Raw genomic sequence first — 23,221 nt, 5'->3', positions numbered from 1 at the left:
GTGCACACAACACACCAGTGACATGCTGATAAAAATGTATTAAATATTTTCACATTTTTTGCCTTGTGCAAAAATATGTTTTTTTATGACCAGCTTTTATAAAGGTTTCTGTAAATTTTATTTAAATTTTATATTGGTGTGTTTCCTTTAATTATCACAATTTACCATTATTTTCATATAGGTTAATGTGTGAAAGTTAACGACACACAAAGGGAGAGCATACAATAAACATCTGAGGGCTACAGACAAGTTGCCAGTTTGCCCAATGTAATGGATTTGTTAGCAGACTTCTTAAATGATGGGATGCTGAGCCACAGGCTTCTTAGCATTTGTGGTTACTTTTTTCACTAGTTTTAGCTCTTCTCACTGTGGGGTTATTTTCGAGACTGAGTATCATGCTGACATTTGTAGACTTGAATAGCAACGATGCATGTGGCAACCATCACAGCTGATGTGATGCATATCAATATCAAACTCTTATAGTCCCCCATTTCCCCCTCTTCTGAATTCTTTGAAAGATTTCGTGGATTCCAAATTTGAATGCAATCCACTTGTTTCTTAGATTGATAGAAACTGCTGCTATTTCGCTTATTAATTTTATTATTACAAAATTTTCATTATAAATTCAAAAAAAAAAAAAATTAAGTTAACATAAATTATGGCACATTGTTTTCATGTACAGGCATACCTCGGTTAACGTTACCTCTGATAACGAAGCCTCGATATAACGAAGTCCGCAATTTCAAGCCCCATTTAACATAAAGAAAAGCAATTTCTTTGGAAACTAAACTAAATATCGTACGACGTGTTGAAAGCGGCGAAAGAAAATCCGATGTGGCACATTCTTTAGGATTAGCGCAATCAACTTTAACAACCATACTAAGTCAATCAGAAAAAATAAAACAGTCTGCTCAGAATTGTACAGATGTTACAGCGGCAAAATTAACTCGCTTAAAGAATCCAATTTTAGAAAAAATGGAGAAAATGTTAAGTTTGTGGATAGATGATATGTCACAACGTCATATGCCTTTAAGTCAAATGGTGATTCAAGAAAAATCATTATTTTTGTTTAATCACCTGAAATCTAAACAAACTGAAGAAATTACGGAAACCTTTAGGGCTTCTCGTGGTTGGTTCGAGAAATTTAAAAAAACGGGCCAGGATTCATAGTGTAAAATTAACAGGAGAAGCTGCAAATAAGTTTCCAGAAAAACTAAAGGAAATAATTGAACGTGAAAAATTTCCACCAAATTTGGTGTTCAATGTTGACGAAAGCGGTTTGTTCTGGAAACGGCTACCAACAAAAAGCTTCATTTCTATTGAAGAAAAATCAGCTGCTGGGTTCAAAACAGCCAAAGACCGTTTAACGTTACTCTTTGGATCAAATGCCTCTGGCGATTATAAATTAAAATTGTTATTAGTTTACCATTCAGAAAATCCGAGAGCGTTAAAAGGTAACATAAAAATGAATTTACCTGTAATATGGAAAGCAAATAGAAAAGCGTGGGTTACCAAGGAGTTATTTACTGATTGGTTTGTTAACCACTTTTGTCCTGGAGTAAAACAGTATTGTCAAAAAAAACCGCTTTGAAGAAAAAGCTCTTTTGTTGTTAGACAATGCTCCGGGACATCCTACTGATCTTAACACGTTGGACACATGCATTCCTGTCAAAGTTGTGTTTCTTCCAGCAAACACAACTTTCCTGATTCAACCATTGGATCAGGGAGTAATAGCATCATTTAAAGCTTATTATCTGCGTCGAATTTTAAGCAATTTACCTGAACTAGAGGATAAAGAGGAAATGACAGTTAAAACCTTTTGGAAAAACTACACCATTAAAAACGCAATTGAAAACATTGATAGTTCTTGGAAAGAAGTCACTAAGAAATGCTTAAATGGAGTTTGGCGCAAAATATGGCCAGAAGTTGTACTAGAAGAAGAAAATAACATCCAAGAAATTAGAAATGAAGTTATCCAGATGGCTCAATCAATAGGTTTCGAAAATGTCGATGAAGAGGATGTTAGAAATTTATTGAATGCAGAAGATGATGGTTTTTCAGTGGAAGATTTAGAAAACCTTGTTAGCAACGAAGACAAAGATAATGAAGGCGAAGTTAAAGAAGTTCCTGCCGAAAAAGTGTTAACAACCAAAGATTTAAAAAGGTGCTTAAATGACATTGAAAACGTTTTAAATTTTTTTAGTGAAAATGATCCTGATTTAGGAAGAAGTGTTATAGTTAAGCGATCAGTGTTAAATGCAATAACTCCGTATAGGCAATTGTTAAATGAAAGAGAAAAAAAGCATAAACAATCAACTTTAACCTCATATTTTAAAATGTGATTTCACTTTGTATGTAAGTTGACTGTTTATTTAATAAAACTTTTCTTTGTTCGAAAAAAAGCTTTTCATTTTCTTTACGTAGGAACGTATCCCTATTCTGGCCATAGTATTTTTACCTCTGAAAACGAAGTTTCGCTTAACGAAGTAATTTCGTGGAACGCATCCTATTCGTTAATCGAGGTATGCCTGTATATGAAAAATTTGGTCATTATTCTGGAAAAGTAAGGTCGCTTTTTGAGAATTAATTGCCTGATAAAATATTCTTGTCAAATGGCTAGTTGTAAAACCCTCTAATTTGTAGTTGTGCTAGAGTATAAATAGAACATTTTTTTTTTTTTTAATAATGTTTATTTATGTAATACCTAATATACTGAATGATTATGTATATAAAGTGCTTAGCATCATAATACACAGCCATTTCTGAATAAACAGAAAATTTTTAAGGTGGCATCGTTTTAGGTTATATCTCATATTGTGAATACCTTCACAACTAGTTGCCATGATATTGCACTACTTCGAATAAGTAACGCTTCACCTAAGGAGAAGACTAGTGTTACTTATTCTCAGATAGGTACCACCACCCAGACAGCACTGTTTCAGGGCTATTTGGCCCTTCGTCAGTGAGTGGGTAGGTACCCAAGTGATGCAATGATGGCAAAAACAGTTATGAAGTATAACTCCACAATATGAGAGATGCCTGATGGTGTATGATGTATTTAGACTAAGGCGCATTTAGGGCTAGAGCCTCAAGCTGCGAACAAATTTAGACTATGTATATAAAGTGCTTAGCATCATAATACACAGCCATTTCTGAATAAACAGAAAATTTTTAAGGTGGCATCGTTTTAGGTTATATCTCATATTGTGAATACCTTCACAACGAGTTGCCATGATATTGCACTACTTTGAATAAGTAACGCTTCACCTAAGGAGAAGACTAGTGTTACTTATTCTCAGATAGGTACCACCACCCAGACAGCACTGTTTCAGGGCTATTTGGCCCTTCGTCAGTGAGTGGGTAGGTACCCAAGTGATGCAATGATGGCAAAAACAGTTATGAAGTATAACTCCACAATATGAGAGATGCCTGATGGTGTATGATGTATTTAGACTAAGGCGCATTTAGGGCTAGAGCCTCAAGCTGCGAACAAATTTAGACTATGTATATAAAGTGCTTAGCATCATAATACACAGCCATTTCTGAATAAACAGAAAATAGCCCTGAAACAGTGCTGTCTGGGTGGTGGTACCTATCTGAGAATAAGTAACACTAGTCTTCTCCTTAGGTGAAGCGTTACTTATTCGAAGTAGTGCAATATCATGGCAACCCGTTGTGAAGGTATTCACAATATGAGATATAACCTAAAACGATGCCACCTTAAAAATTTTCTGTTTATTCAGAAATGGCTGTGTATTATGATGCTAAGCACTTTATATACATAGTCTAAATTTGTTCGCAGCTTGAGGCTCTAGCCCTAAATGCGCCTTAGTCTAAATACATCATACACCATCAGGCATCTCTCATATTGTGGAGTTATACTTCATAACTGTTTTTGCCATCATTGCATCACTTGGGTACCTACCCACTCACTGACGAAGGGCCAAATAGCCCTGAAACAGTGCTGCTAGGGGGAGCTTGATGATGTCCGGAGTTTCCGAGAATAGGTAACAACAGCCTTCTCCACTGGGGAAGCGTTGCCTATTCGAGGAGTTTATGAGTTTTTGAGTGGTGTGAGTTGGAGTTACTGTCCCTTTCATTCTTCTACGCTGTTTCTTTTCCTCTTCCACTCCTACTATAACTTTCCCTCTACCTTTTTTGCTTTTCTAAGTCTAATAGGGACAAGTGGATATTCGAGTAGATATTCACATACATACATCAAATAGCCCTGAAACAGTGCTGTCTGGGTGGTGGTACCTATCTGAGAATAAGTAACACTAGTCTTCTCCTTAGGTGAAGCGTTACTTATTCGAAGTAGTGCAATATCATGGCAACTCGTTGTGAAGGTATTCACAATATGAGATATAACCTAAAACGATGCCACCTTAAAAATTTTCTGTTTATTCAGAAATGGCTGTGTATTATGATGCTAAGCACTTTATATACATAGTCTAAATTTGTTCGCAGCTTGAGGCTCTAGCCCTAAATGCGCCTTAGACTGAATGATTATTTAAAATATAAATAAAACCATATACATATAAAAGGTAATATGCAAAGTTATTATTATTTTTCCTTTACTGAAGACATTAGTAGCAGTGCTTAGGTTATTATTAAATGTCCAACATCTAATATTTACTGAAAACTGAATGCTTATGTATCACAGTCCAAACAGATCTACTATTTGATTACAGTGTATCTTTTAAAGCAAGGAAATGCAAGCAGTCGAGGATGGTTATTTCATTCTTATAATATGGAAGTAAGTGTATTAGTTGAAAAGTAGCATCACTACTATCTTATCAAGTGATGTCGTTCAGTACTTACCAAGTGAGTTTTTTCTTTAATTGCTAAATGCTTATCTGTTCCAGTTATATGCTGATAATGTTCATTCATTTGGTATGTGCTGATTACTCACAGTTAAATATTTGATAAGAACTCTCTCTAGGAATAAGCCTCTTTCAACATTGTATCCTTGTAATGATTGAATATATACCCCCAGGATTTTTTAAAGGGGAGTGGAGGCTAAAGAGTATCCATGGAATTATTGAGCTTTAATCATCATATGACAGTTAAAAAAAAACAAAAAAAAACACATTTTTATCATGAGGAGAGGCTATAGCCCCTTTAGTCTCTATCTGAGACCTCCACATTGAAATATACATTTATAATAATAAACAATCGGCAGAGAGCTTAGTTACAGTAAATAAAAACATAAAACACTGGAGACTCATTTGTAAAACAGTTGAGGTTGGAAGAGGAAAATTATTCTAGTAATATATATTTTTGTCTAAGATTTGAAATGATTTCAAACTTGTATATTTTTGTGTTCTATGTTGATTTTTACATTTATTTAATATGATTGCTAATGTGCTGAATTACAATACTAAACTGCAGCTTATTATAATTTGTTTTCCAATAGTGCTGGGAATCTTGCAGTTTACTACATAAGAGTTTCGAAATCTGGGGACATATATGTGGCATTAAACAGCTGTGTGTGAGTATTTTAATGTGTTTAATTATTAATTACATTTCTTTCTGATGTATCAATTGCCCTTCTATTTTTTTGGTTTTGTGTCCTTTCAATATGGGGTCAGTGTGCCATGATGATGAATTAAATCCTCTTGCTGATCAGACAGACAATCTTATGTCATGTCATAAATTTCATGTCGTCATGGATTAATTGCACATTTGCAGAATGAAAAACCAGAAATAAATCTTAGAATCTGCATGAGACTGGTTAACTTCAACTCCAAGTGAAAAATCTTTTTTGATATTTTTCTAGTCAGTGAAGTTAACTGGGAAAGACATTATTCAACATATTTTTTACTAATGCTATTCCTAAGTAGAAATGAATTCTATTACAAAGTAATGCAAGCAAACAATGCATTACAGATCTTTTTTGCATTAATATGGATGGCAGCGATAAAAGCAAACCACTCATCATAGGCAAATCTGCAAAGTTTTTGAGGGAATAATTTTTCTGGACTTCCATTACATACCACAGAAAAAAACAGGCATGTATAAATCAACACATATTCAATGATAAATATTTAGAAAGAAAACACTGGAGATTCATTTGAAAGTAGAATTTGATTGCAAAATGGCTGTAGAGCAAAACATTTTGCTGATGCTTGAATAACTGTTATAGCACAGTAACATTTCACTGTAGTTAGTTATTTCCTTCAAAAATTCAGCTGCTAGATCCAGGTGTAACTGCAACTTTTAATTGCAACTATCAGAGGTGATGTCTACTTCTGAATCTGGACAAATGCTTACAACTAAAGACTTCATATGAAAGTAGCCATTGAATTCATGCAGAATGCATGAAATTGGATCAAGTATTTATGGTTCAAAACTGTTTTTGGAAAGCTGGTTTTGCTGCAACTGGAAATGAACTACATTGAAGGATATTGCATCGTATTGCAGATGATGACTTGTTTATAAACAACCTTGTATTAACAGATGCTGAAAGTTGGAGGGTATTATAGATGGGTGAAATGTGTAGGGGTTTTTTTTTTTTTTTTTTTGCTGATGCTATATAAGCTTGCTTTCTTGCATCATTTGCCACTACTACTACATTGCTTAACTATTCTGTTAAGTAATGTTGCAATATCATTTTCAGTGAATTTTAGAAAAAACAAATTGTGGGTCAGCAATGGCACATTGATGGAGATCATGGCATGCAAGAACTTGTCACTCTTTGTAATCATCAGTAAGGACGTGTGGCACAAATTTTGCTAAAATGCCTCACATCCCAAATATTGCGTTAAAATTGACATGCCCCATAAGAAAATACACTTATGGGCATGTCACAAAAAATTCATTAGTAACTTCATGGATAGTTAAAAATCAGTCATTCTTAATCATATCATGAACATGATTAATTGAATCATTAGTTTTTGAAGCCTAGTATTAGCCATATAGTGCATCAAAGCCACAAGCTTTTGCTGCACCATTCAAAAAATAAAATAATTAGTTACCTGTGATTTATTCCACAGTCTTCTGTGAATTTCGGGAGCTTTCCTAACATCTGAGTTTCAAATACACTAAACAAATAACATTGATATTAGCAAAAGGAGTGTCATGGAAAACTTTGTGAGGGATTCTTTAGTTGTGATTTCAAATTCAATTATATCTCCACTTAGGTTATCAATCAAATTTCTGTAAATTTATTTCTAAAACCTTGCACATGAAATTATTCTGGAATTCTATCAGTGTTCACTGGCACTTAATTAAATCATAGGAGAAAGATTTCCAATCTCATTTATTTAAGTTCTGGTGGTCATATGTATATGCACTCTTGGTAAACATGCTGTCCTCCCCTTGAATATTTGTATCAATGATTTATTGTAAACTCCACTGATCTGGTGGTCATGCCGGAGTATAAACAAGAACATTTAAATGTTGGTCCCACTTCAGGGTAGCATCTTGGAAAAATTTATTGTGTTTTAGGAAGTCTTTTTGCATGTGTGTTGTTATTAGTGATTTTGGGTTCCCACTGTCTTATGCATGATAATGGGGTAAGCATGGCTTCATTTCTCTCAATTTTTGATGATACTTCTTAAATTATTAGTTTTAGTCTATTTGAAAGTTGGATGTTAGGAAAGCTCCTGACCTTTAGAGAATGCTGGAATAAATCACAGGTAACTAATTATAATTTCTAACCAAGGTGCTGAACCTTTTGGTTCAATTATTAATAAAATAATAAATAAAATGAAGTTAAGGCAGCCAGAGCAAGGATCATCTTTGAGGAACAAGTAGCCCCCTTAAACTTTTTAAAACAGAGGTTTCCTATCAACACTTGGCTTCTTCTCCAAAAGCTGTTTTTAACCCTTAATGGTCCACCTACTGTTTTGTAACACTGCGAGTCTATTGGTGTCAATTTTATCCTAGTGAAATTAACTAACTAATATTTTGTGGATTTCTGTTGCATTTCTTCCTTAATTCGAAATGCACGTTGATGCAAATTTGCTGCTCTTTAAAATTACAGCAAATGCCTGCTTGTATCACTCAATTTAAGATGTGAGGAAGCGTGTAAAATATCTATTTAGTGTGTTCTAATTCAGACTGACTGCAGATAAATGAATGATTCATGTGTTACTATATCTAGATGAATCACCAAATATGTATGCAACTTGCTACAACACCTTGATCATACTTGTAGTTGAGTATTGTGCCTTGGATATGCTTACAGTTTTTCTGTATAAATGCACCAATTATTGAGGAGAAATCTATTTGAAGAACTATTTGAGGTCTAGGCCAGATGGTACTCATCCGGCACTTTAATTGATCCCACAGGTGTTCAGTTGGGTTGAGGTCTGTGCTCTCAGCTGGCCATCATAATAATTTAAATATTGTAATGTTGAAACGTTAGCATCAGCATGACAGTGCTCCATGTCATGCTGATACTGACAGGGCTCAATTCAATAGTACTGCCATAATGCAGGTAGTGCACAATTGTCCAAAAACATACATTGAGCAGTTGTACCACTGGAACACTGGGAAATACTCTGTTCTCAGTACTTTTTGACCACCTCTCATATAATGAATGTGTTATGAATATCCTATTCAGTGTAAAGCTATAATGAATGTAGTAGTAGTAGTGGCATGTGATGCAAGAAAGAAAGTGTATGAACTTATTCAGCATCAGCCAAAAAAATAAAAATAATAAAAAAAAAATAATAAAAAATTAAATAAAAAAAAAAAATTTACACAACAATTCCCTCTAAATGTTTGCCAAGTTCCTCCTTAAATTTATTTAACCTGTCATTGTGGAAGTTGTTCCACAACGACAGATGGAAGTTTGTTCCAGCAATTAAACCACCCGCTGGCTAAAGGAAAATTTCCACACATCTATTTTACATCATGATATTCTATATCATGAATATCTTATTCAGTATGAACCTATAAAAGATAGTGTTAATTAACCCTCCATCACTTCCTCCTAATGAGCACATTGGTTGACCCTATTCTAAAATAGGAAAAAAAAAAACCTTAATATCTCTTAGTATTGCACCATTTTGTTTTAATAGTATTCCTCTAGTATGATTTTCAGTTCAGCTGCATCAATGGTTGCTACTTTAATTAGCATTAGTAGAGGCATTTGATGCAAGAAAGCATCAAAAAAAAACAAGCTTATGCAGCATCAGCCAAAAAAAAAAATAAATAAAAAAATAAATAAAAAAAATAACCACTTCCACTTCACCCCTCTGTTCGTTCGAAATACCTGTCCAGCTGAGCCTTAAACTTATTTAGGCTATCAACTTCCACGACAAGGGATGGAAGTCTATTCCACCAACCAACCACCCGCTGACTAAAGGCAAATTTCCTCACATCTATTCTACGTCTGTCTTTTCTCAATTTGAATTTATACCCTCTCAGGTGATTATTCTGAGCAAGAGGAAGAATCCCATAAGCATTGAGCATGCTCAAACCATTAAAGGCTTTATACACCTCTATCATATCACCTCACAGGTCCCTAGTCCCCAGACACTGTAATTTGCAAAACTTAAGCCTTTCTTCGTAAGAGCACCCCTTTGTTCCATTCATTAATCTTGTTGCCCTTCTCTGTACTTGTTCCAGCATCTCTACATCCTTCTTGAAATGAGGCCTCCAGACCTGTATACAGTACTCTAGGTGTGGCCTGACCATTGCCTTATACAAGGGAATAATGACCTCCTTATCCCTGCTAGAAAAATTCCTATATATCATCGACAATACACCATGAGCTACTTTTGCAGCCCGTCTGCACTGCTCAGAAAACTTCATATCTGCCTGCACAACCACCCCCAGGTCCCTTTCATTCTCTACCACTGTCAGTGTAGTACCACAGAGTTGATACGTTGCTCTGGGGTTGCTGTTTCCCATATGTAGTACTTTACATTTGTCAATGTTAAACTTCATTTGCCACCTCTCAGCCCATCTGCTCAACCTTTCCAGATTCTGTTGCAGTAGCATAGTGTCAGTAGTGTCCTTGACAACCCTGCCAACCTTCGTATCATCTGCAAATTGGACATTAAGCTTGATATACCATCATCAATATAGAAAACAATAATGGACTCAATACTGAACCCTGAGGGACACCACTAATAACATTAGTCCATGATGAGCAGTGTCCATTGATTACCACTCTCTGTCTTCTCCCCCTCAACCACCCCTTTATCCATAGCAGCAATTTGCCTCCAATGCCACACTGCCCTAATTTGTGCAGCAGTCTTCCATGTGCAACAGTATCAAAAGCCTTTCTAAGATCCAAGTATATAATATCAAAGTTATTCCCTGCATCCAGTTCTTTTGTGACTGCATCATAGTATCCAATCAGATTGGTCAGGCAAGACTTCCCCTTAACAAAACCATGCTGTGTCCGAGCTATAACTGAAGTCTTGTCTAGATGATCCTGCAGTGCTTCCATTAATTGCCTCCATTAATTTTCCAGGAACAGAAGTTAAACTAACAGGTCTATAATTACTTGTGTCGCCCTTTGATCCTCCTTTGTGAATTGGGGTCACATTTGCACATTTCCAGTCTATGGGTACCTCCCCTGCATCCAAGGAAGCTCTCATAATTATGGCTAAGGGTTTGCTTACTTCCTTTGCTGCCTCCTTTAATATAACTGGATAGATCCCATCCACCCCAGGTTCCTTTCTTGTATTTATCTTCAACAATTTCTCCTCCACTTTACTCTCAGTTATTACAAGTTTCTCTAGCCCTTACTGCCAGAGTTGAATACACCTCTGGTATTCCCCTCGCTTAATAACTCCTCATGTGTGAATATCGATGCAAAATATTCATTCAGTTTGTTAGCTACCTGAGCAGGATCATCATCAGTTGACCCATTGATATCAAGTGGACCAATCTGATTCATCCCCTTCCCTCTAGAGTTTACATAAGTAAAGAACTCTTTGCTGTTTTTCTTTGCATCCCTTACTAAAGATTTCTCGTAATCTGCCTTGGCCTGCCTAACCTCCTTTGTAACTTGGTTACAGATCAACTCGTATCTATCATAGGCTTCTGTGTCACATGTTAATTTGTATGTATCCCATGCATTTTTCTTCTCTGCCATATGTCTCATTAGTTCATCTGACATCCACTTAGGCCTAAACCTTGAACAATATTTCTTAGTTGGTATGTAAAGCCTAGTAGCTTCCAAGATAAGTTCTTTGAATGCTTCCCATTTTGAATTTGCTGTTAGTAACATCATCAGTTGGTCCCACTGTATAGAATTTAAATACTGTCTCAGTCCATCGTAGTCGCCTTTATGAATAACCCTTCCCTTTACCCCTAATGGTAGTTACCTCTTTGAGTAAATCCCACTTCAGCACACTGTGATCACTGCCACCTAGTGGTTCATTTACCTGCAAATTCTTAATGCATGAAGAATCACTACTGATAATCAAATCAAGAGTATTACTCCCTCTAGTTGCCTCCCGAACATGCTGATGTAGAAAACAATCATCCAATAAATCCACAAAAGCCTTGCTAGTGTGTGAGTGACCAGCCCCAAATTCCAGTCAATATCTGGGAAATAAAAATCCTCCATTATAAGAATCTCTGATTTACTGGCTCACTCTATTTCCCTGTACAGTTCCTTATTATATTCATCAGAGTCATTAGGTCTATAGCACACTCCTACTCTCAGTTTTGATCTCCCAATACTTATGTTACACCAAACTGACTCGACACTGCACTGTCCAGCAATGTCGACTGGCTTCACTTCCTTGGATTTTATGTATTTCTTAACTAATAGCATAACCCCTCCTCCCTTCCTATCCTGCCTATCCTTTCTGTAGTCATTGTACTCCCCAAATTCCAGTTCTGCTTTCCTTATATCTGTGTGACACCATGTCTCTGAAATCCCCACAATATTTGCCTTTGATGTTTTGAGCAATAACTCAAATTCATCAAGTTTATTTACTAAACTCCTAGCATTGGTGTACACGCAAGTATACATGCACCTGTTCTTTTTCTTAGCTACCCTAACACAACCTATGTGTTTATTTCTACCCCAATGATTCTGAGCAGTCTCTGAAATATCCTGCATCTTATTTTCCGGGCTGCAGCTCATTCCAATAGAAGCAGTGCAAGAATCACTTTCACCTCTGACAGTGGCTACTGTTAATCTATTAGTCCTTGTATCCCCCCAATCTAGCAGTTTTCCGACCCACCTAACACTGCCTCGATAGCATCAGCAAACATTCTTGCACCCTTTCTATTTAAGTATATCTCATCCCTGTAGAAGCAGTCTCTCCTGTTAACAAGTACAGACCAGGCTGAAAAAAATTCTACCCCTTGAGCCTTGCACAGTCTTTCCAGAGCCGAATTGATCGACAGGGCTCTCATCATATACTCCCTCCTATCATGTCTGGGCAGAATTGCAGACACTTTCAAATTCAACCCTAATTCACGGCTTTTTTTCAACAGTGACCTGTACTTGTTAAGTAATTCCGCCGGTCTCCTACTCTTAATATCATTAGTGCCAACGTGTACTGCTATATCACCTTTTGTGCCCTTAAAAGATGATATCCGCTCTACAACGTCATCAACCTTTGCCCCTGGCAGTCATACCCTGGTCCTGTTCCACCTGTCCTTTTTACAAAGCATGTTTCCCATTTATTTCCCTGACAGTAGAGTCACCAACAACTACTAGTTCCTTTGGGACCAGTGCATTCTGCCTTGGGGGCTGCCGCTGTGTTTCGTGATGAGCAAGTGCAAGCTCCGGCATTGGTGTGGGCAGCTGAGAGATTGATGGGCCCCTCACTTTTAATCCTTCGAGGGCATCCACCCTGTCCTTCAAGCTCTAAATAGAGAAGTCCATTAAAAAATGTATCTTTTCCATTTTAGTGTGAAAAATGCACTGCATACCTACTTATGTATTGTTTTCCTCTGGAGTTTTCATTGGCTTCAGTTTCTTTTGGTGTGTGTGTGTGTGTGTGTGCGTTGGAAGTCTGGCAGTCAGGTAATAACTATTTGAATAATAAGACTGCTGTCACTAAATATATTTTATTTACTCTTTCTGACAACAGATATATTTTTGTCAGGATAAAGTGTTGTTTTAAACTAATTCTTGCTTTTCTTTTCCAAAAAAAAAAAAAAAAAGTGTAAATAAAATTACATTGCATGCCTGCATGTATAATTTTTTTCACACCTAGTTAAGAGCTAAATTGGCTATATATACCATATTTTGTGAAATAAATTGTTTATTCATAACTCATTAGTTTTTATATACAGTAAACCTCCGCTATTCGCAGGGGTTACGTTCCTGAGAAATGACGCGAATACTGAGTCAAGGCTCCCATAGTATTAAAGGGGTTCCGTTCCGAAGTATATAAGAAAAACTAGTCTAAAATTTTGTCTATGTATGTATTATATGTACTTTCGTGATATGACTATGTACATAAACAGTACATAGTGAAATGCAAGCATATGGCATTGAAATGAAAATAAGAAACAATTTAATATTAAATGTAATATTTATTAGAAATTTCAAACCAGCGCCTTTGTTAGCTAAAAAACCTATCCCGCCAGTGCTATCACCAGTTTCGCTAAAGTGTTGATAAAGGAGTTTTGCTTTTTCACGAATGATTAGTGAACTTAACGGAATTTTATTTTGAGTTCGGTCTTCTATCCACAGATTTAAAGCCTTTTCCATTTTTTTTAATTTAACATCATGAGTTACAGAGGAAATTTTTGAAGCAATAGCTCATTTTCACGGACACTATAGCGGATTTTTTCTTCCGATTTTTTGATCGATCGTACCGTTGACTCATTGATTTTATAATGTTTTGCCACTGAGGAGACACTATCACCATTAGAAATTTTGTTCACCAGTGTCATCACCTTTGATATTTTCAGATTTCCCTTGTTATTCGTAGCCATATTTTTGTATGGGTTAGAAAGAACTTGTCCACAATAAAGTCACTTTCTTCCATTAACATGCTCGAAAAAGTCTGTTTTACACTGCAAAACGGTAGATTTATCACTTTTGTAAGCATATAAATTTATAAATTGATATGCTTACAAATCAATTTATAAATTGATAAATTTATTTAATTTATAAGCATATAAATTAAATAAATGAAACAAACGACGAAACCTTCCATGACAAGCGCATAACACATACTGAACAAGGATTAGTGAGAAACATCCACACTCGCGGTTTTGTCACCCCTCTCCCCCCACCCACTGAGCACTGTTTTGACCGGGAAAGATAATTTTAGCCATGTCCATGTTTTTTTATGGCGGAAAATGTTCATGGCGCTTTAAAATTCACATTTTTTTAGGTTTCATTTTATATTAAATCAGCGACCGCGAATACAGATACCGTGAATAGCGGGGTTTACTGTATTCTACATTATATGTGCTCTTCACAGTCTGAGTGCACTTTAAAAATTTGATCACTTAGGTTGCAGGTATGGTAGAACAATCCATGAATGGTATTTCAAAGTAAATTTAATATAGTTTTAGGAATACAATGTTAGGCATTATGTGTAGGTATTTAAAAATTAACAAGATAAATGATATTTTCCTAGATGGGTAGATACATAGAGGTGGACCAGTTTTTTTGACTACCTTGTTCATCTGTTCTCTTACCATGGGGATATAAGTCCATTTACATGTCAAAACCATGTTCATTGGGAGAACTTGAATTCAACATCAATGCAATTAGTGCAGTAACTGAAGTGCAAATGGGAAACTTGTTTAATATGTCAGAAGATAGGCATAAGCATCATGAAAGATGTTCTTTTAAATTTAGTATTACACCTTTATTGTTCTAAAGCTATAAATTTGTTTTTAAATGTTATTTACATATTCCATGCATCATACATAATGCCTAAGTTATTAAATTTTTAAAGTGCATATGGGCTTATCGAACACCTGGGTATATATATGTTCTGTTTAGTTCGATGTCTTACCTTGGACCAAATGTGGTTTCAGAAAACGCAAAAGTAAAAAAAAAAAAAAAAGCCACAACAAAACAGAACACCACAAATTTTAAAATAATTTGGGGGGGGGGGGAAGTATTTATGCAGGAATAAAACTGCTTCATTTCAGTGTTGCTGAATTACACTCATTTTTGAAAATCATAAAAGATCATTGAAAACGGCTTCAAGGTATAGTGCCATCCCCTGATTTTAAAAGCCTGTGTTTAGTTCTTTTTGGGTGAAGATTATATATATGTGTGTGTATATATATATGTGTGTGTGTGTGTGTGTGTATATATATATATTTTTTTTTTTTCTTAGCTCTAAGATATCTTACACATTAGATTAAAAAACTCAGTGAATTTGTAGATTAAAATTAATTATCATTACAGTTGCCAGGATGTGTGCAAGCTTGCCATTTTTATTCCAAAAAGGAAAGAGGTATGTTGTAAAACTGAAATAACTAAAATTATTTTTATGTACATGCACACAAATGTTATATAAATTTTTATATAAACATACATCGTAAGGAGGACTTTCCTGTTACATAAAACTTATCTTTTTTATATTTCAATACAGTTTCAGGGTGGTCAAGAGTAGTATGGCTTTCCCATTCCTTGGATTTACAATTCTTATATTGGATAAATGATAAAATTTAATGCTTGTGTTTACAACTAGGAAATTATGAAATAATTAATGCTATTATGGTCTTTTCAAATATATGAAAAGTAGAATTTCTTATCTTCCCTTGTGTTTTTGTGGCTGGCAGGAGTTAAACTGTGTAGTAAATAACTGAATGCCCACAGTAGCATGAACTTTGTGTTAGCACATGTTACCACAGTATTGCGCTATTTTTAGACAAATGATATGCCTGAATGTGTATGTCTTATTATTTAATAACATAATAGCATTAGCTGACTTATACTTTGAAGTTCTACCTTCATATACTACATGGAAACTCTACTGAACAACTTTGTTGACATTGTTTTGTCATAGCTTCAGGAGCGGATTAAGGTCGGTTGAGGCCCCGTGCGCAGATGAAAATATTGGGCCCCTTAAAAAAAAAAACGAGATAGACAGGGAAAATAAAAAATACATGTTAACCATTTGTTTAAATAAAAAAAAATATTATGTACTATTAATGTTTTATTTCCAATAAAATTTGAATATAATATATGTATAATATAATTAATAATAGCATAATAATAATCACAAAGTTTTGAACTAATAGTTGAACATATTAGTTCAACTATTAGTTGAACTAATATGTTCAACTAATTTGTTGGGGTTTTGCGTGGGCCCTTCAGAAGTCGAGACCCAGGGCGCGCGCCCGGTGCGCCCGCCTTTAAATCTGCCTCTGCATAGCTTTATAACTAGGAAAACTAGTATTTTCCTAGTTATAAAGCTATGACAACCTGTTTTGGGTTGTTATGGCAGATTAACCTTTTGATGATGCTATTTGTTTAAAAGTAATGCGATGCCAGGGCAACTCATGGTAACACAAAGTTCGCCTTGCTGTGAGCTTTAGGACAGTTGTATTTACTTAGCAGTTAAAATGCTGTTGGCCTTACAAAAACAGGAGAGTGCAAGAAGGTCCTCTTACTTTTCAAAACCTGTATTTGGTCTCAAAATGATGCAGATAAATTAAGTAATAACAAATAAATCTTAGTTTATTGGTGAGAGGGGAAATGTTACATGCAACACATCTATCCTCTACAGCCAAGGCCAGATTATTTACTCATAATTTTTATAGTTTTTTTTCTTTATCATTAACTGAATACTAAATAGCCAACTTATCCCATTCTTTCATTGAATAACTTAACTAATATTTTTATTTTTCAGTCAATAGTACACTCTATGTAGAAAGAAGCTGGATATTTCCAGAACCATTACATTCAGTATACAGAACAGAGGTAAATCATTTACAGTTAAAGTGGCCATCTCCGCTTCTTTGGAAACTTCCCAACATAAGAACCATTGTTTACCTTGTATTTTTTAGGAACACTGTTATTCGACAAAATCAAACATGGGAAGAAATTGCACAGGTGAGAATGAAAAAAACTACATGTACTAAAATTGTTTTAAATTAAATGAAGTAATAATTTAAACTAATGAAATCATTTTTTTGTATACATATTAATTGTAATATTCATATTATAATAATGTAAAGAAAACTTAAACAGAAGAAATACTTTCAAAACTCAGATTAGACCACACTATGTTCAGTTGTTGATTATTCTGTTTCTTTCATAATTTAGTTGTACTAAATATAGTTTTGGCATCAGTTTTACTGAATAGTCATAAGATTTTGATTTTTTTTCCTTTACATTATACAAATATTTTCAATTGCATATAAATTATAATGTTTTTTTTTAATTTTTATCTGTGAATATCAGTCAAAGTTAAGCCCTCCCATAGTCTTTCTGTTGGGTGTAAATACTACATTAGTTCAAAACAGGCTGGACATAAGATGAATTTTTGTAAATACTACATTAGTTCAAAACAGGCTGGGCAATAGTGCCACCCAATATGAAGCTTATTTTGAGGATTCACTAAAAAATTAAATGCTACAGAAATAAGAGCCATGAAGGCAATCGAAAACATCTGCTGACACTTTTTAGGCAATGAGAAATCATAAAATTACGGTGAAATTGTGCATGAGCTAATTTTGGCGCACAGAGAGTTGGGATGCAAACATATCATTAAAGCTTCATTTCCTACATTCCCATTTAGACTTTTTTCCTGAAAACTTGGGAGTGGTCTCTAATGAACATGGTGAAAGGCTTCACCAAGGTATTTCTCAAATGGTAAAAAGATACCAGGGAAAATGGAGTCCACATATGTTGGCAGACTACTGTTGAAATCTCGTACAAGAGCACCAGTGGAAAATTATAAAAGGCAAAAAACGACAAAATAAGTGTTTTTTGTTATCAGATAAACATTTTTGTAAAGAGCATAAGGTTAATAGACCCATTGTTCAATATTTAGTACGGTGTGTAACATTTTCTTAAAATATATGAAATCTTTTTTACTAGAAACTTAGTTAAGTCTGACATAGCTGAGTAGTCAGGAGCAAGAGTGCAGTAGCTCAGACAGTTTTTAGCAGTCATGGGGTTCAAGCCTGTGACTGCTAAATATGATTAATGTTTGTATTGATAATTTATTGTAAACTCCACTGACCTGGTGATTGTTCCCAAGTATAAACAAGAACTTTTTTTTTTTTTTTTTTTTTTTACTTTAATCCCCTCTCCTTTAAAATTGGTAGGTGTTACAGCAATATGGTTGCCATATTTGAATTCAGCAGTGTCAAATCTACAAGAATCACCCTGAATTTTTATAGGGAGCAAAAAAAATTTTTTTTTTTTTTTTTTGCTGACCAGTGTTATCCCAAGTTGTGCTTGGCATTTTAACAATTGCTCATAACAATGTGGGATGTGAGAAAATAAAGCAAACTCAGTTGCAATCTTCTCTTTCTGATGATACTCTTGAAAACCAAGTTTATTTAGCAGGGCCAATGTTTATAAATAAACATTTGACTTAACATTTCTAAATAGGGCCAATAGTATCCTCCTCAAATTCACAATCATTTTTGATGTCTAAAAACCAATCCAAAGAGTACCACATCACACTGTGGTACTCTATGGATTGCAAACTATTTAAAAATATTTTGTAATAAACATTCAAAATATTTTTAATTAAAAAAAATTGGATATTTCTCCATAGACAATTCCAGCCAATTGAAATTAGATAATCTTTATTTTGTTTCAGTGCAATATTTCTGTATTTGTTTATATAGACAGCTTCTTCTAAATCTTATATGACATTGAGTTATACTGAATTTTTTGAATTATTGGCAGCAAATGTGTTTTGCTGTTTTATTGATTTAAGCAATATACGACTTTAAATGTGCTTTGTGGGTTATATCCATTACTTTATAGACCAAGATAAATATTTTAATAAATGAACACCACATTTACCAGGTTTTTTAAACCCTTTACTAGAGTGGTTTTTTTTTTTTTTAATGAAAATCCCAAACACGAAAAATATTAGAACTTATAGTATGTGGTCCTGGATATAAGTTGAAGGCTGAGAAGACTGGAATTTAGTTAGAGATATAACTACTTTCAACGGTAATGGAAAAGGCTTTTACTTTCATAAGGGTGACTACAGAGGTCTCAGACAGTTTTTAAATTGTATGCAGTGGGACTAACTGATGATATTACCAAAAGCAAATTATAAATGGGAAGTATTCGGGGAAGTAATCAAGGCTTTGATCTAAAAAGAAATACTGTTCAAGGCTTAGACCTAAATGGATGTCAGATGAACTATTGAGAAATGTGGCAGAGAAGAAAAGTGCATGGGATGCATATAAATTATCAGGTGATAGAGAAGCTTATGGTAGATATAAATTAGTCTGTAATCAAGTCACAAAGGACATTAGGCAAGCTAAGGCAGATTATGATAAGTCTCTGGAAACGACTGCAAATAACAACAGCAAAGACTTCTGTGCTTATATTAACAGTAGAAGGAAGGGGTTGAATCACTTGATATCTGTGGGTTAATTATTGATGACTCTGCTCAGGTTGCAGACAAATTGAATAGTTATTTTGCATCTACATTCACACATGGGGAATTCCTTAGGGAAGGGGATGTCAGATGGTTATGAAACTCTGACAAGGAGCTAAATGACTTTGTGATAACTGAAAGGAAAATGGTGGAGAAATTGTTGAGGATGGACATAAGGCACCTGGGGCAGTGGAATCTATCCAGTTATATTAAGGTAGGCAGCAAAGGAGGTAAGCAAACCCTTAGCCATAATTATGAGAACATCCTTAGATTCAGGGGATGTCCCTATGTACTGGAGAAGTGCAAATATATCCCTAATTCATAAAGGAGGATCAAAAGGCATCATGAATAATTATGGACCTGTTAGCTTAACATCTGTTCTGGGGAAAATAATGGAATCACTGGTTAAAGAAGTAATGCAGGACCATTCTGACAGGCATGCAGTTATACTGCAATTACAGTATGGATTTGTCAAGGGGCAGTCTTGTCTAACCAATCTGATGAGTTACTATGATGCAGTGACCAAGCAACTGGATGTAAAAAATAACTTTGACATCATATACTTGGATTTCAGTAAGGCTTTTGATACTGTTGCATATAAAAGATTGTTCTACAAATTGGAGCAATGTGGCATTAAGGGCAAGTTACTGCTATGGATAAAGGGATGGTCAAGTGGAGAGAGAGAGAGAGAGAGAGAGAGAGACTTTTAGGACTGATGTTATTAGTGGAGTTACCCAGGATTCAGTGCAGGGGCCATTGTTTTGAATATTTATTAATGATATTGATGAAGGTATGCAAGGCTTGATATCAAAGTTTGCAGATGATACAATGGTTGGCAGGGGGGGTTAATGACAGTCATCAGGGTGAGCTACTGCAACAAGATCTAGGAAAATTGAGTAAATGGGCTGAGAAATGGCAATTGAAGTTTAACATTGACAAATGCAAGGTACTGCACATGAGTACAGTAACCCCAGAATAACTTATCAACTTTTTTTTTTTTTTTTTTTGATTTGGTAGTTGTTGACACATCGGCTTCTGTGGCCATATTGCACCTCCCAAGGTTTTTGCAGTGCTTTGATCCAAGCCCCGAGGCGGGAATTGAACTCGCGACCTTTGGGTTGGCGGGCAGGTACTTTACCCACTCAGCTAGCCCGGTCGGCACTTATCAACTGTGTGGTACTACACTCAAGGCAGTGGAGAATTAAAAATACCTGGGGATAATTGTGCAGTCAAATATTTAATTCTCTGAGCAGTGCAGACATGCTGCTAGGACAGCTCATGGGGTTTTGTCAATAATATACAGAAACTTTGCTAGCAGGGATAAGTAAGTAATTATGTTTTTGTAAGGCCATGGTTAGGAAGGATGTATAAGGCCATGGTTAGGAAGGATGTATAAGGCCATGGTCACTTTAGGAAGGATGTAGATATACTGGAACTGGTGCAGAGAAGCATAACCACATTGGTGAAGGGAACAAAAGGGTGCTCTTACCTAGAAAGGTTTCAATTCTGAAAATTGTAGTGTTTTGAGACTAAGCACCTGCTGGGAGATCTGATGGGGTGTTTAAAGCCTTGAATGGATTGAGTAAGCTGAATATTAATGGTATTCTTTCACTTGCTGAGACTACACACATGAGGGGTTATAAATTCAAGTTGAGGAACGATGGTTGCAGGAAAAATATGCAAAAGTTTGCCTTTGGTTGGTTGATTCTCAAAACAGGCTCCCATCTGTTGTTGTGGAAGTGGATAGGTTGAATAAATTCAAGAGAGAACTAGACAAATTCTTGGAGGGCACAGATGGGCAAACTGTTTTTTTTTGCAAATGATGCAAGAAAGCAAGCTATATAAGCTTGCTTTCTTGCATCATTTGTCATTACTACAAAGACAAGATATTTGTTGACATTAGACTTAAATTTCTATAGATTATAATTTTTAGGAATTACATGTAAAGAAAGGTTGTCCCAAAAAACAGAAGAAAGGATAAATGAGGAAGAGGAAAAGTTGGACATTGAATGGATGCTGATTGGTTGTGTCACATGTTTGGACTGGTTTGGAAGAGTGCAGGGGAATTACAGATGCCACTTCACAGAACAGTGCCCATGGAAGTATCAGCAGAAAAATAACACCTATGAAATAAAGTGGAGAGACTATACAAGTGATGGATCATTAATTACCCTGACTATCCTCTTTAGATTGTAATCTCAAAGGGTGAGAGGGATTTTGGATGAATCATCCCACACTGCCTTGAAAGCTTCTCATTTTTGTTTGTGATTTTAGATTTTTATTTTTTCTTATGTTCCATAATTTTAACGTATTGTACTAGTGTATTTTTAACTTTTTTTATTTCATTTAATATACTGTTTGTCATTGCTTTCTTATTTTTTTATATTTATTTTAATAAAGCTAACTCAGTTGTTTCAAGTAATTGATAGGACCCTTGACATAATCTGAACAAATGATTGGATCAGAAGATTTAAAACAGCAAACCAATGAAAACAAGAATATAAATCATGCAGATAATCTTATTTTGCATTCCTGTAATGCCAAATGAAAAAGGTGTGTGTGTGTGTGTGTGTGTGTGTGTGTGTGTGTGAGAGAGAGAGAGAGAGAGAGAGAGAGAGAGAGAGAGAGAGAGAGAGAGAGAGAGAGAGAGAGAGAGAGAGAGAGAGAGAGAGAGAGAGAGAGAGAGAGAGAGAGAGAGTTCATGTGATTATTGGAGCTGGGAGAACAATAAAAGCAATAGATGAATTTGGCAGAATGGGACATATAGATTTTTAGACAAGAGATCAAAAAAAGAGGATATTTTAAATTTGGAAGTCTCTTACAAGGAATATTAGAGCAGACATGCATAAGTATTACCTTTTGAAGCAAAAGGAATTATAGAATGAATAACTAGGACATCTGATAATTGGGATTCTGTCAGAAAAAAGTAAGTGGGTTTGGCAGATTGTAGGGAGAAATAATGTCATTATTGAGACCAAACTCAGACCAGTTTTATATTCATATATGTGAAATGAATGAGGAAGTTTTTGACAGGTTTAGATCTATTCACAGATAAAATTGGTTCTGTTAGTTTGACTATTAGATAAAGTAGAGGGGGAAATTGAAATTTTGGATGTGGCGTTCACATACAGCAAGAATATACCCAGTTCCTTGACATAATGTTGCCTTGTAATGCCTCCCATGTACGCACTATTCGGGCTTCCTCCAGTCAACAGCTGGCAGAGTAGAGGAAGCAAGTTTTTTTTTTTTTTTTATGCCTGATGCTATATAACCTTGCTTTCTTGTGTCATTTGCCATTATTACTACTACTATTATACAATGGTTGATCTGGTTGCCTCCCAGAGAGTTATTAATAGGTTTGGTATGTTAGAATATCTAGTAGACAGCCTGTGAAAATTGGTTGAGCTGGAGCCTCAAAATGTAAGTAATACTGGATCTCACGATGATGCCCATCACAACCTCAAAAGACATTTTTGAATACTGCAGTTGAAGAGGTGAAGGGTTGAGAGACTAAACAATGGTTTCACCACTTCACGCTTCCAGTAAGCAAAGTGATGGTATTGCACCAGATGGTGAGAGTCATATACCACTTAGTACTGCCTGGTGACACAGAGGGGCGACATGCCGCTGCGTGATGTGAATGCCACATCTCAACTTTTGCTTGCATCATTTCACACCTAGGTTGTCACATCTGGTGTACTAGGTGTAGTGTTTCAGGCCTTGCACATGGGGATAGG

General features: G+C 35.3%; 1 protein-coding gene across 1 annotated transcript in view; it reads left to right on the top strand.

Moving 5' to 3' along the window:
• LOC150084781 (uncharacterized) overlaps nucleotides 1–23,221 on the top strand; it is a 55,905-nt gene that overhangs the window by 7,269 nt on the left and 25,415 nt on the right. Inside the window, exons 2-4 of the mRNA XM_090376354.1 lie at nucleotides 5,417–5,491; nucleotides 15,311–15,359; nucleotides 16,761–16,963. Of these exons, the coding sequence (XP_090232480.1) occupies nucleotides 5,417–5,491; nucleotides 15,311–15,359; nucleotides 16,761–16,963 (327 nt within the window). The remainder of the gene's footprint in view (nucleotides 1–5,416; nucleotides 5,492–15,310; nucleotides 15,360–16,760; nucleotides 16,964–23,221) is intronic.

Source organism: Mastigoproctus giganteus, chromosome 6 (genome assembly GCF_048544385.1).
Source record: "Mastigoproctus giganteus isolate SK-2022 chromosome 6, ASM4854438v1, whole genome shotgun sequence".
Classification (NCBI taxonomy): Eukaryota; Metazoa; Arthropoda; class Arachnida; order Uropygi; family Thelyphonidae; genus Mastigoproctus; species Mastigoproctus giganteus.
This window is presented reverse-complemented; position numbering and strand designations above follow the sequence as displayed.